Source organism: Bicyclus anynana, chromosome 10 (genome assembly GCF_947172395.1).
Source record: "Bicyclus anynana chromosome 10, ilBicAnyn1.1, whole genome shotgun sequence".
Taxonomy (NCBI): domain Eukaryota; kingdom Metazoa; phylum Arthropoda; class Insecta; order Lepidoptera; family Nymphalidae; genus Bicyclus; species Bicyclus anynana.
The window spans coordinates 998,741-1,013,727 of NC_069092.1; the positions used below are offsets into that span (position 1 = coordinate 998,741).

The window sequence follows — 14,987 nt, forward strand, 5'->3', positions numbered from 1 at the left end:
CCTGTCTCATATCGTCATTCGGTGACTCCAGTTGTTCAACCAGTGCTAACATGAAGTCTTTGAATGAGCATAATAACGATTTATTGTTGCCATCTCCAAACGTTAGATTGGTTAACGTCATACCAGCGTATTTCCTCATCGTCAAACATGTATTGTCGTCAGTTCTGCTTCCATGCGCGGCTTGGTCTCCGCTTACTAATGCCGCTAGAGCTTGCAATCCTCCTAATTGACATACCACGTGTCGATGCTCCTCGTCGAAAGACAACTTCATTAAGGCAGCCACGCTTTGACTAGGGTGTTTGGTAACGTCATCTTCTATCGCTTCTTTTCCTTCCTTACGTGCTTCTACTAAATCTTCGAGTACATAACAATATTCTCTAACTTGTTCTAACAGTCTCCACACTCTCGCTTCTCTCCTGCCAGCCTTGTCATCAGTCTGTGTGTGAATTATGTTACGGAGCGCCTTAGCTGCACGATCTCTAGTCTCTCTTGACACTTTTGAATGGATCAGTTGAACCAATAAAGGAATACACCCCGCTTGCCTCATCGCTACGCAGCTCTCGACGGATCTGCTCATATCTAACAATGGTCCGCTGAGGTCAGCATTATTTTCAGGGGAAAGACTAAGAAGAGAAATTAGAGAGCATACACACTCCATTTTGTTTTCTAAATTAGATGACGGCCTAGCGCAATCCGAACCGTTGCTGGAAAAACTACGTACACTTGAAGAATCGTGTGCTGTCCACACGTCGCGTTCCCCGGGCCACGTCCCTCTATAGAGTTGGGACGCCCGTTTATCGCGCTCGCTCGATCTAGCTGCACTTTCCAATCCATAGTGCAGAGTACTCCTGTAATTAGTTCTGTGCGGTCTGTCTTCTTGAGATGTGTAATTGGAAGACTGAATTTTGTTCGGCCGCTTCGGGAATGCGCCTGCTTTCTTTTGTGCTTGATTGTCGTCGCCGTCCACTTCATCGTCGAGGAAGTTGGGGTTGGTGATGTCACTACGTTCATCGAATTCATCCGGCGAAGGAGAGTGATCGAGGAAGTGTGGCTTTGGGATGCGACATTCTATATTCGATTTAGAGGGCAGGTGGTAGTCGTCGTCGAGGAAGTGCGGCCGCCGGGGGATATGTTCGGAATCTATATTATCGAAGTCCAGGGTGAGATCTCGGGTACGCGCTTTGTCCGTTTTGGGTATCACATTTTTAGGATATTTGGATTTGGTGTCTTTTGGGTCCGCTGTGCAGCGCGTATCCGGCGCGATGGGAGAAGAGGCCTGTACAGGCCTCCGGGGGGGTTCATTGGACGTGGAAGGGGGGCAGTCGTCGCTGGCGGAGGGTCCGGAGTCAGTCAATGGAGAATTAGATGAGTCCATACTGCTCCAGGTATCTACCATAACTTCGTTCTCCAACTGTAACAATGAGAGACACAACAATTAGCTTCCTCAAAAAGAGAAATAAAGTCAAGGTTAACATTTGAGTGCATAACTTCATAAGGCAATCGAGTTGAGACGAAATGCAACCAAAATTAATCGCTGCTGTCCGGTCAAGGTCAGCCAGCCGGGCGAGCCGGGCCGTATATACTGCACGCTATGCAGTTACATTTGTACATGCAATGTAGAATACCGACAAGTTTCTCTTAAAAATATGCGTAGAATATTTGGCAATAAATTAAATGGATTTATATCTAAACCTATACCGTAGCAATTTCGTTGACGTACTGTTTATACAATAGAATATTTATTAATAAACAGATAATTTAAAACAATCAATAAACGGAATCGCTCGGACCACATAAGTAAATTAACTTACGATGAACATCACAGTATACTCAACGGTATTCGCTTACATATAGCATTTCCAAGTACAAAATAAAGGAAGTGAGTCATTATTTTTTTGACGACACTACTAGATTACTCAACAAATTGGAAAATGTTCTTGTGGTATTCATGAATATTTTACGAGCATTGGTGTTATTTTCAAAGAGTTACTGTAACAACAATTATAGAAGGCTGAAAATAGGCAATATGATCGAAGTTTTTTAATCTATATTGTTTTTATGATTTTTCCTCAGTACCAGTATCTGTTATACTAGCGTTATAAGATATTTTTAAACCAGTACGTAGTTAATTATTCTATTATTCTATTTTTGTGTGTTTCTTATCTAGTCCAAACCCCAAAACGAGTGAAGTGAGTTTATGGAATATAGTGTTATATGGAATTTGCTTTGAAAATGCTCAAGCAAGCGATGTTTTTGTATTTTAACACCAATGAGTTGCAAAATCGTTTAAGTGTTAAGTGAGAAGTAATGTAATGGTGATTGATCATATGTTCGAGACAAGGAAACTGTGTACGTCCGGATAATCATAAAGGCTGACGACTCGACGGTGAAAGTCTAGGTGATAGACATCTACAATTTCTTTACGTGCAATTTTATCTAAACTACGTGAATGAGAAGTGGTAAGTGTGGATTCTAGAATTTCATTATTAATAATAATAACATCATTATTATGCTCTTTTTTATTATCAACTACTGATAATATGATTAAATCTGTTGTAAGAAAATTATAGGTAATACTTAATTTAAAAAAATTTGAATTTCAACCCTTTTGCCGAAGGTTTTTTAGAATGTCAACGTCAAAATTTAATTAAAGAAGTCGGTTAATAAAAAAATAACTAATTAGAAATACCATAAAACCATAAAACCAATGTTTTCATACAAGATTACTAATATCGATTGTTTCAAGTTTCCGGCTGTTACTTTGGGTTTTCCCTATTTTTTTTATTATTTTAGACCACCCCTCTGTCCGAGCATACACATTAATATAATCAAAACGGACAGGCCGCTTTGGAGTTTTAAAAAGACTAACGAACTGCTGTTCGTATTATTATATTGCTGTATAAGAAGAAGATTGAATCAAACTAAATTATAGATGGAACAAAGCCAGTAGACAGTGTGGTAAGAAAACGCAAAAAAAAAAAAATGAACTGACTTCATCAACTATAAAAAGTAGATGAAGGTCAGTTGGTAGTAAAAAAAAAAAATAAGAATAATAGCAAAACTTATAAATCCTTCAGAGAAACATCTTGAAATATGAATCACTAGCGGAATCCAGCCATTCTTTGATAAAAAGGTGAAGAAGCAACGTAAGAGGAACGAAGGGTGAAGAAATAAAAGTAAGAGTAGGTTGTTCGAAAGTTCCTGGATGCACTCTGTGCAATAGATCTCAAAAGAAACAGTAATCGTCAATTTCGATGATAAAAATACGTATCCTGACCGAGTCACATGTAGAATGACTCGGTCAACTTCATGACTGAATCAAATGGTGTAGTCTTAACGACGGAGAATGGCCAGTGTTTATGATACAACGACAGACAAATGGACAATAACCGAGCCATGCTAATGCAAATGTTCCGCACAATACAATACAATACAATGGCTTGACGAGCTGGCGCCGGCGACGCGGGCATCCGGTTAAGTGACAAATGTAAGACTCTAATAAGATAATTGCTTTCAACAACTTACGACAAAGAAACGGTTTGCTAAAGAAAAAGTGATGATACTGAACGAACGTAGTAGAGAAAATGAGAACTTAAAATTAATCGTAATTATTAACTAAAAAATTTAAATCAGAACACCAAGATATGATTGAAAAATGACTTTCTTTTACAGATCAATTGCAGTGTCTTAGCATCTTAGTTCTTGGGCCAACATCTTTCACTATAAATAACCTTATAATTTTAGATAATACGTTTCAGGGAATTAATAGCTATCTGGTGTCTTCTTTTAAATAAATATCTTTAAATAAATTTACTTCTTTGTGTAATTAATATTTATGTCATATAAGAATACGATTACGTAATAATTTTAGATTTGGGACGATATGGGATGATTGTGCTCCATTTTAATGCTAAAAATGGCAAGAATATCAGAAAAAAAGTATACTGCATCGACCATGGCGTCTTCTGCAGTGAAATGTAAAGCATTCGAATTCTACACAACACTTTTCCTTACTAACATACTGATGATAAGAAATCATAATAGACAAATTGTAATTGTACAATTCTTTGAGCAGGTTTCTTAAAAATAGGGAGGTTGACATAGGAATATTTCATGAATACCATAACTGTATCAAAATAAAAACAATGAAGTACCATAGATGACAAGAGATCGTTGATGATCATGAAGTACATGACAATATACATGATACTTACCAGATCGCTATCGTTAGACGCGGTCGTGTCATCCAAAGGGTTGCCGTTCTCTACGTCGACGCCAGAGTCGTTGGGGTCACCCCTGCGTCTATAACCATCACTTCTGACAACCTCGTGGAAGTTCCTCAAGGCGCTAAAGTTGAAGCGGAGGTCGGTCGCGAAATCGTCGTACAATTTGAACCGATTGGCGTTGAACTCCGTATCGTTGTCGAGCACGTCACGAGTGTCCATCACATTGCGATTGCTGTTCTTGTTAGTGTACATCACTTTGTAATAATCACGATTCATTGTTCGACTGCGTTTATTGTTTTGTTTTTAACATTTGTGTTGCGTTACCGTTATGTTTACTTATTATCGCATTATTTTCATTATTAAAATACTGTTTATTTAATATTTAAATTAATTTAAAGATTTCTATTTTATTATTCTAACCGATATTAGGTATAAATAGGATGAAATTTGTGTTTGTCAGATGACCGAAATTAATGCATAAATTAAACGATCTACAAGTGTCTTCACGTACACACACAAGGACAGGAAGAACATAAAAAAACTGCGACGCGTTGTAAAGAATACACGTGAAGAGATAATTGAAAAGTCAGTGTTATGATCATCAGTCAAAGAGGATATAGAAAATCATTTTAAAACTTGGTTACAATTAACCACTTATATAACAGATCATTAAAATACAGTTTCAATGTCAATTTTATTAACATACAATATAGGTAAGTTGGTCGCAATGATATCTCAAAAACAATTTTCATACAAATACCTAATATCGGGTGGAATATATTATTTTCGACTCCGAGACAAGAGACTCTGAGCATCGAAAGGCCGGTTTATGAATGATGTATTGGGTACGGGCGTAGTAGTAAACTTGGCACGGTTATCTAGTCAAAATCAAATCAAATTTATTTCGGTATCGGTATAACGGCTGGTTTTCATTGATCCTGTATTTCGTTTCAGCGCGGAATAATAAAGAGATAGTGAGTCGGTATTTGATCAATGCTAAAGTTGCTTTTATCAATGCCTTTTCAATCGAATTTAGAATTCGGTATCTTACACTGGATTGGAATTGAGCAGTAAATGTAGATCTAGTGACCTATCCGAACCGTTAGATTAGTTTAAATCAAATCTAAACAATTTATAGAAACTTTTGAAGAGAAGAAAATTACATAACGTGTTTTTCTTATTTGCTTTTAAATTTAACATAGATCGTAAAATGATAACAGTTTAGGAACAAGCAACTTTACTGAATTGGTTTAAAAGCAACAATTAACTAGGTATATCGATTGTTCATTAATGCGATTAATTGTAGGAATCTCAATTTAGCTAAACTAGGATGACTTGAAATTGCGGAAACAATTTTCCTATTTGGCAGTAATTTCGATTGATAAAATCAAAAAGACATAACAATTAAAGTGGTATTGTAAGATCTAAAGAACCTACAGATATACGTGAGTTTAAAATATCTGATATATTCCAGATCAACGTGGTCGGTCTAGTGTTTGAGCGATCCTAAGAGATGATGCCGTAAAGCGATCGTTACTCTTCATGTTACAATAACATACCAGTACCGGTCGATACTATTTTAGACTCCCAGTGAGGAAATAGGTCACAAATATTTATATTCAATACCGCGTGGAGAAAAACTTGCACCAAACAATGATTCATTATTTCCAAGTACAATAATATACAAGCACTGCAGTGTTGGTGCGATTAGACACGATACGTAAAAGAATGAATAAAAAATAGATTAACAAAAAACACCCTACCACTGATCTTTATTTGTAGTACAGAATAAACAAAATATTCTATACAAGTTTTCCAGAAAATAAAATATTTTATTCCTAGCGCTTATTTTCATAATCAAGATAAACAAAAGCGAGAGTCTGTGATAAAAACAGACTTTAATCATTATAATATATTTAACATTAATAGTTCTAAAAATTATAATGTAGAAGAAAACGTAAATAAATCTAAATAACCAAAAGTAGTTTACAAATAAATTCACTTTGAAGAGCCAGATATTCGATAGATGAAATCAGATATCGCGGTATTGAAATACAACAAAGCTGGTCTGGGGCCAAGATCACGTTAATAAGAGAGATACAGTTTTGCGAACTTTCTCACAAGAATATGTAAATACGTCTAAAATAATGGCTCAGACGTAACAATACGATATTATGAATAAAATTAAATCACAACAAAAAAATCACCGAGAAACTTAATTTAAAAGAAGGGCATTTGGCTAACACACTTTACAAAAACAAAACCAGATCATTTTCAAAGAATTGTGTTCAAAATGTCTAAACACTAATTAGTTCTACTTAAATGTTGAACAGAAGCAGCAGATATTGTAGGCGTGTAATGTAAGACATGCACTATACAACTATAAATAAGCTAAGAGTAGATGCATTGATGTGTAAGTGTGGATATATGCTATAACGCAGCACTGGGACATGTTTTAAATCTCACGAAAAGACGCTGACAAAGGAGAATTTTGCAGAGATTTGCGCCGCTACGAACCACTTAGTACGCGTTCAATATCGGGCGCGTATTACGTGGTTTCTGATTCCTTATACGCACTGCTAAGATACTCGTATGGAATGGCTTGCCAGTTTCTGTCAAGAGATCTTCTATTCAAGGGCACATGCATCGTTAAAGCAAACGCGTTTCACCATCATTGCTTGCAAACAAAAAAGAAAATTCTATAAAGATATTACTAGATGATTATACAAAAATTACTTTTCTACCTTTGCCGTCTATTCTATAAGACGTATACGATATAGTCACACGAAACAATGAAAAACAAATATTGCATGTTCTTGATTCCTGAAACAGTCAGTTTCTCTAATAAGGAGAATCAACACACGGAAACACATCCGCCAATTGTTTCAACAATAATCCTACTTGCGTACTCATAACAATTATAACATCGACCGGGCTTCAATACGATTGATATGATTGATGGCTGTTGATTTTTTGTGAGATGTTTTTATACTGCAATAGGAAAACAGCTCAATTGTTTGTATGAAATTATTAAAAGCAGCAGAATGAAAAGACAAATTATGCTCGACTGATCTCTAAATTACTCGACGGATTTTTATGCGATTTTCACAGTTAAGCAAAACAAGCGAGCTAGGATGAATAATTTTCCTGAACAACCCTCAATGAAGAGTTTCCACTTTAGCAGCAACTAAAGAACCTATGGCATAAACTTCATATACTCGTAGCTGTTTTCTGGAAGAGGTTGAAGCACATGTTAACTCTTTGCCGGCAATAGACAAATGGACGTAAATACATTCGAGCGCAATGTAACTGGAGTAAAACACGTGAAACTATTCGATGTTTACGATGGACTGTGTTCAAGGTTTCCATTTTATAGCTAGGGGAACAACACTGACGAGCTAAATATATCCTGGAGCAACGTTGATAACGTAATTTATTTCGTAATAACTTTCAAAATCAATTTACATTTTTAAACGACTTTTGAAAAGCAGGTATATAACCCAGACATACTAACTCAGATACATATAGGTGAGTTAGTAATGTTTCTGAAATACTACAAATTCAATATGGATTGTGTTTTTCTTATTTCAGAGAAAGTTTTAGCATCTATCTATCATAGCATAGAGTTAGTAATTTCCCAGTTTTCGTTGATAATCACATTTCATCTTATATATTTGGTTTATTTTGTATTTTTGAATTGTATTTTTGCGTAGAGTAGAGACAAATTTAATCAAATTTGCGGACATTTAAAAAGATATTCACGGCCAGTAAGTAGCATTTCCCCAGTTTCACGCGCTACGCTATAACAAGATCCCTTGACCTGAATCCGTCCGCTCTTCGCGATAATTTGAAAGCCCTTCAACTTTCTAGACATTTTTGAGTGGCTCCAGTCCTTTATTATCTACGGCACACGCTCTCTATTGTATACCGCGTGGCTTACATTTAGCTGTGCCCTGCGGTTTCACTCGCGTAGAATGTCATCCATGGGAATATCGAGATATTAAAAATTTATTCAGAACTAGCGCACGGTCGCGACTTTGTCCGCTTTTAGACCTACTCTGTCTACTGACTATAAACTCCTACCTGCCATGTCAAGCGGTTTTCAAGATTTCGTGATGAGTGAAAGGTCACTCCTCTAAATATATACATATAAAGCGAGAAGACGCTATATATTTAGATTTTATAAATTATTAATCAAAGGAGTTAAATCAAACTAGCACAACTTTAACGATGGACTGAGAAATCTTATACCTAATGGGATTCATAAAACGGCGACAATGGCCAGTGACAATCAGGAAATATCTTGTTTTACACTTAGTAACGAATGTGGGTTACAGTAAGATAAACTGTCTAGTCTAGTTACTTTTCTAGTTTACCAGTCTATGAGGATTATGTTTTGGGTTGTTACTGCTTTCACTTTATTCTTTTGTTCGATTATTATTTTTGGAGAACATCGGAGGAAGTAGATACTCGTATAGACGAGTAATTTCGTTTAACTTTGGAAAGGGTAAAAAGTTACTAATTTCGGAGTAGCAGCAATAGCTGGAGGCTAAAACTTAATTGTAATTTTTGAAAAACATTAGGACGATTTCTAAGTTATTTCAAAAACAAATGAATTATACATATAGCAATTGATTCTTTAAAAAGAAAAAAAAAATATCATACATACGTAAAACGTAGGAATTCCTGTAAAGAGTGGTGCCATCTCAAGAAAAAGTACAACGAATCCTCCAGTGGATAATATATGTGACTGTGACGTCACACGTCTACTACAGAATAGCAGTTACAAAATACATACTACAATTTGTAGTAGCGTCAATGACCTGGCCAATTCACATTACATAACAGCGAGCAAAACAAAGGTCGTTGCTGGCTATCACGTTCAATTAGAGTAAGTGCATGCTCGTTATGTAGAAACGTTCGTGTTCTAACAAATTTTATTAGATTAGTCTAACTTTTAATGAAATTAATGTTCTGAATTAAAATCTACCAGGTGGTTCATTTTCTGCTGTATGTATTTATAGGATATTATTTGGTTTATATTTTGTGAGGGTTTAGTTACGAATCGAACGAAATATGTAAAAAGTTAGAAATTATTTAATCAGAAAACTATAATTGCAATTGCATTACTCAGATCCATAAACAACCGTCTATTTTGTCTCATCATCAGCCATTCGAATGGCCAACCCTCCCTACATTAGAGAGGAGATTTGGTGCATCCATCATGCTGCTCTAATGCGGGATGGCATGATAATGTTTGATTATCATTATTATTAGCAGATGATAAAGATAAAACAGGGATCGGTAGGTTAACATTCTTTCTGAAGGAAGTAATACCGTCAACTTTGCATTCGTGCTGTTTGTTGATTTTTTTAGTAGCCTGTCTCAAGACATAAATCCAGGTCCTCAGGATTCGAAAGCACATTCATAGACAAGTCACTTAACAGCGCGGCAGTTGGTTGTGTATACTATAACTATCCCGATAAATTAACGTAACTCCTTTTAAAACTATCTATGAATTAGTTTAAGCAAGATTTAAGTTCGAACAATAGCATGGATTTAAAAGGTTAATAGAGATTTTATGTTTAGGTTAATATATGATCGAGTAATAAAGAAAAATTAGCACAGTAAAAAAAATTAAAGGATAGGCTACAAAAGAAAGTACTATATCTTATACCATTGAAGTTAACGCAATCATTAAAGTCAGAGTTAAAGAAGTTAACACAAGTCAGAGCGGCGAAAATAAAACTAAAAAGTTCACATACGTGTAACAGGAAGCGCGGGTTAAATATAAACGTTTTGTTTTTACCCACACCAACTTAGTTACGAAGAGTATTCTTAGAACTGTTAGCAAGAAAAGTGTTCAAGCAATCATAATGCCCAATGTTACTCGATATGGTCAAGCTACTTTAAACGTGTCGTTAAAAGTGGAATCAGTTTTCGTCTAATCCCATTTAGTACCGGGGATATGAAACGAAAATTAACTTGCAAGTGAAATCCATTTAATCTAATTGAATTGAGAAAAGTAAATGATATCCCAACCTAAGCCAAAAACAGTTGATACTGAAGGAGGTTTTGGTATAAAAAAGGACCATCAAACCTCCTGCGGCCATCCCGAATCAGAATATGTACGCTTTTCTGGTTTCAAAACTGTAACTAGAATGCGGTCCTTGTATTTTGCATACTCAACTACATCCAGCTCTGTCAAGTCGAATCAAACTGTCAGCGTATTTGGTCTTATGACATTAAAGCACAATAGTTATTAAAGTATACTTTAAACAGGAAGGAATTCTTAAATACCTGATTGAGAACCGAAGCTTCAATCATCCAATCATAAAGAACAAAAGCGTTTCATTTTCACAATGTAAGCGTGGTAACATGAAAGTAACAGTAAGGCACTCACAGAAACCGGTGAAAGTATTATGGAATTTCGCGATGCACCCAACTATTATGGTAATTGGAGTGAAACGAATCTAAGCGAGCGTGGTAGACTTATAGATGGGCAAATGCGCGGCCCTTTAATTCGGTTTATGCAATGCGTTTAACACAGTAAGCTTAAATTACGAACGAAAGCAAAGCAGGCGTGATGCAATCTATGTTGGACAAGACTATTTAAAAACGTGAGGTAAATGTTAATCCGAAGGTGACTCCAAACCTTTCCTTTCGTTAAAAACTGATATATGAACGAAAGTTGGTGGGTTCGTGGATAATACTAGAACCCTATTATATATTATGTATAATACTATTGGCACAGATTATAAATTCACAGGCAGATGTTAAAAAGAAATAATTAGATACATGAGCAGTCTCTTCTCCTTCAGTATGGTCATTGATATCACTACGAAATTCTTTGAACGCTTGCTCGAAATTGTTTCTTAATATGAAGAAACTTAAAGGGCTAATAATTTTCAAATGTATATCCATTGTTCTTGATAAGAACTTTAGTTACATTATCTACAAAACATTACATAGATCTAAATGAATAACCAAAAGATTAGTAATAATACTATATCGAAAGTTTAATTCGATACACGGTAGCAATTTACTTAATACTTTACTTAATACAAAGCAAGGCACGGATAGTGAAAGTATTGCTACGATATGCGACATATTGTACTTTTAAGAAATGACTCTTAATTATCTAACACACAACAATGATGTAGATCTAATCTAAGAATATATAAATTCTTTCAATCAACGGTTACGCAATACTTAAACAGAATCAGTTGTTCATTGCACCAATTTGACAATTTTTTTAATTACATTTTTTTTTTGCATAATTACAGTGTCCAGTTAGACTATCTTCTGAAAATGTTCCAATATCGGAGTGAATTAGACGTTGAGCGTTTCAACTAAGATTTGTTAAGTTTAGGAGGAAAATAAAAAATATTTTGCTTTATTTGTTGTGATGTAATGCAATACCTATCAGTAAACAGAAAAAAAGAAAGTATAATGGCATGGTACTTGCAACCCACAGTTTATGGTAATTAAAATGAATACAAATATAACACTTATAATTAGTATATTAGTTATTTTTAACCTTGTTATACCTATTAAGTTAAAAATAGATAATATCCTCAATGACATTTCTAAGCCTAAGCTAACCTTACATTAATATATTAGATCTTCAATGTTAATACTAATGCTTGAAGTTTATATTCACTAGTCACTACACTGTTTGCGAGTGATTTAATATGATACGTATCAGTTATAGTATAATGACGACGAATATCATTTGATCTTCGCACGAGTATATAAAATCACTGGAAGTTAAAATTATGAAGAAATAAAATAAAATACATGAATTCAGTATTTTCGTGTTTACTTTAGGACCATTGGTCACCTTCTAATTCCATCGTCAAACCAGCTCTATATTACCAAATTTCACTTCAATCGAACGTCAGTTAGTGGTTATAATTTAAATACAAAGGTTTTAATGGCTCAATTCAAAACAAATAAAAGGTTGTAAAACACAAACATTTAAATCGCTATACCAAATGTTGGGAGCGCAAACATAGATGAAACATATTGAAGTAATTAAAACGTCATCCTCAGTTTAAAGCAGATTAGCAGATCCTCGTCATTTTTTAATGACACAGAGGACATGCCTCTCATCATAAACATATATAGATTTTAGGAGATTTAGTGCTTATTCCTACCACCGATACAATACTTACAGTTTGACTGTCTTAGGAAGGTAAAAAATCTCTCTAATCAATGTTAATGATAATTACTTGGATCGATGACAACGTACCATCTTCCCAACTACAGGCCGCTGCTTAACATTTTCTTAAATGTAAGATGTTTGAGAAGTACAATTTTAAAATAATTTTAATAGACCAAGCGTTGTGAGATATTGAGTGTGTACAATTTAAGGAAAGCATTCTGCGTGTTGTCAGGAGGTTTGTTGGGCGATTTTTTTTTTAATTCTTTACAAGTTCGCCCTTGACTGCTATCTCTCCTGGTGGTAAAAGACAATGATGATGCAATCTAAGATGGAAGCGGGCTGACTTGTTAAGAGGAAGATGAAAATCCACACCCCTTTCGGTGTCTACACGACATCGTACCGGAATGCTAAATCGCTTGGCGGTATGTCATTGTCGATAGGGTGGTAACTAGCCACGGCCAATGCCTTTTACCAGCCAGACCTGGACCAATTAAGAAAACCTCAATCGGCCCAGCCGGGAATCGAACCCAGGGCCTCCATCTTGTAAATCCACCGCACATACCACTGCGCCACGGAGGTCGTCGTCGTCGGTGGTAAGCATAAGACAATCAAAACATAAATGGATTACATTTGATTGGGAACAATCATATTAGCATTACAACAGCGACGACGAAACGCCGGGGAAAACGTTTATTTTCACACGATACATCACATGCCATTACGTGTGCCGGTCGCCTGGGAGTAATGCTCTGCTTACTTATCAGATAATTATGTTATGCACTATCCAGTAGTTCAAGTTTTCATTTAAATATGTTTTTTACAATATATCGTAAGCTAGGTGACGCGCGCGACTCGCCTGTTAGCTTTCCCCATTACCATCTATAAAAGCGGTATCACATGATTGTTTTATTAGGTACATACAGGGTGTCCCGTAAATATTACGACATACTTTACAGCTGACATCAAGGCCTACTAAAATAATGATATTTTTATACGAAATTTAACGGTTTTGGGTTAACTTTTCTGAAACTTCTACCAATTACCGTCTTATTTCAACAAATTTACCCAATATCTTGACAAATTATAATCTAAACTTTGCTCATGAATCACTCTATTGATGAAAACCAAATGAAAATGCGTTCAGTAGTTTTGGGATCCGTTGAGAAAAGTGTTTGTAAGCTACGAAAATATTATTAAAGTTGGCATTGGTGACGTACAACTACAGAACCTTACACTGTGCATGGCCCGACACGCACTTGACCAGTTTTTAAATAAAACAATGCGTGTATTAATTTTACGTATCCTTAAAGGTATTTAGGTCACGTAGCACTACCTGTAAGGAGAACAGGGCGTACATACTTGTAAGTAATTATGGTTTAACCTACATCAAACTCTTAGAACCGCGGGTCAGCATATGGAAACACTGCAATGCGGGTAACTGAGGAAAATATTATATTATGTGCAGATAAAGAGTGTCTGTACGTACTCGTATTCCCTTAAATTGCACTTAGATTTAGACTTGATAATCATCATCATTATTGGTTTATTATTTAGTACTGTACGGCTGGCCAGAAGAGTCCAGAGGGGATGTGGAGTTTAGACCCACCACGCTATTCAAATGCGGGTTGGTGGGCTTAGGATCATAATTTTAAACCCTTTTATGATAACTATCAGATGTTAATCATAATGACCGGGGCCGACGGCTTAACTAAGCTCTCTGAGGCACGGGGGTGTAACACTACCAACTTCCCAAATCCGGCTGAGAATTTTTACTAAAGGGCGGTGCATTACCAGCAATTTCTCAACTCTCGGTACGAGTTACTCGTAACTGATATTTTTTTGGTAAAAATAAAAAATCCATTATTTTCCCTAAGCTAGGACTCGAACCCGGGCTCCAGGCTACGATAAGTTAAGCACTAGAGTTAGACAAATGAGGCAGACATCTGAATAGTGACACCTAATTGGATATCTCAAGCTAGGAAACAATAGACAGTAGAAACAAAATAAACGAACATTCCAGAGCGGTGAGACGAGATGACGCGCAGATTCTGTGTAATTACCCTCCGGAGTATACGTAATGAGTAAGACAAAAAGGCTTTTATGTCTGTGACTACTGAACCAGTTGTACTAACACTGCGTTTATAAAACAGTGGCAGTTAAAACAATTTAAAGTTATCCCTTGACTGCAATCTCAGCTGAAAATAAGAGAGTGGTTAGGTTAATCCACCACGCTGGCCCAATGCGGATTGGCAGACTTTACACACCCAAAGAATTAAGTAAATTCTCTGGTATGCAAGTTTCCTCACGATGTTTTCCTTTACTATTTGAGATAAGTGATATTTAATTTCCTAAAGTGCACACAACTGAAAAGTTGGAGGTGCATGCCCCGGACCGGATTCGAATCTACGCCCTTCGAATCGAAAGCAGAGATCATATCCACTGTGCTATAAATTATAAATACAAGAAGGCATATAACGTTAAAGCTCAGATAACTAGCCACGACCGAAGCCTACTACTAATCCAGATCTGGGAAAATTTAGAAAATATAAAACCCTGTATGTATGTAGTGCTTTGATGCGTATATAGATTGCCAG

At 35.8% G+C, this 14,987-nt stretch overlaps 1 protein-coding gene across 10 annotated transcripts in view; it reads right to left on the bottom strand.

Annotated features, from left to right (window-relative positions):
- The window catches only part of LOC112047899 (adenomatous polyposis coli protein), a 65,867-nt gene that overhangs the window by 14,882 nt on the left and 35,998 nt on the right, over nucleotides 1–14,987 (bottom strand). For 4 of the 10 annotated variants that reach the window (XM_052884087.1, XM_052884090.1, XM_052884086.1 and 1 more), the window contains exons 2-3: nucleotides 4,215–4,593; nucleotides 2–1,411 (exon numbers count right to left, since the gene is read on the bottom strand). In XM_052884087.1, coding sequence (XP_052740047.1) covers nucleotides 2–1,411; nucleotides 4,215–4,502 — 1,698 coding nt within the window. In that variant the 5' untranslated portion in view covers nucleotides 4,503–4,593. The remainder of the gene's footprint in view (nucleotide 1; nucleotides 1,412–4,214; nucleotides 4,594–14,987) is intronic. The other 6 variants (XM_052884089.1, XM_052884084.1, XM_052884088.1 and 3 more) reach the window with 3 other exon arrangements.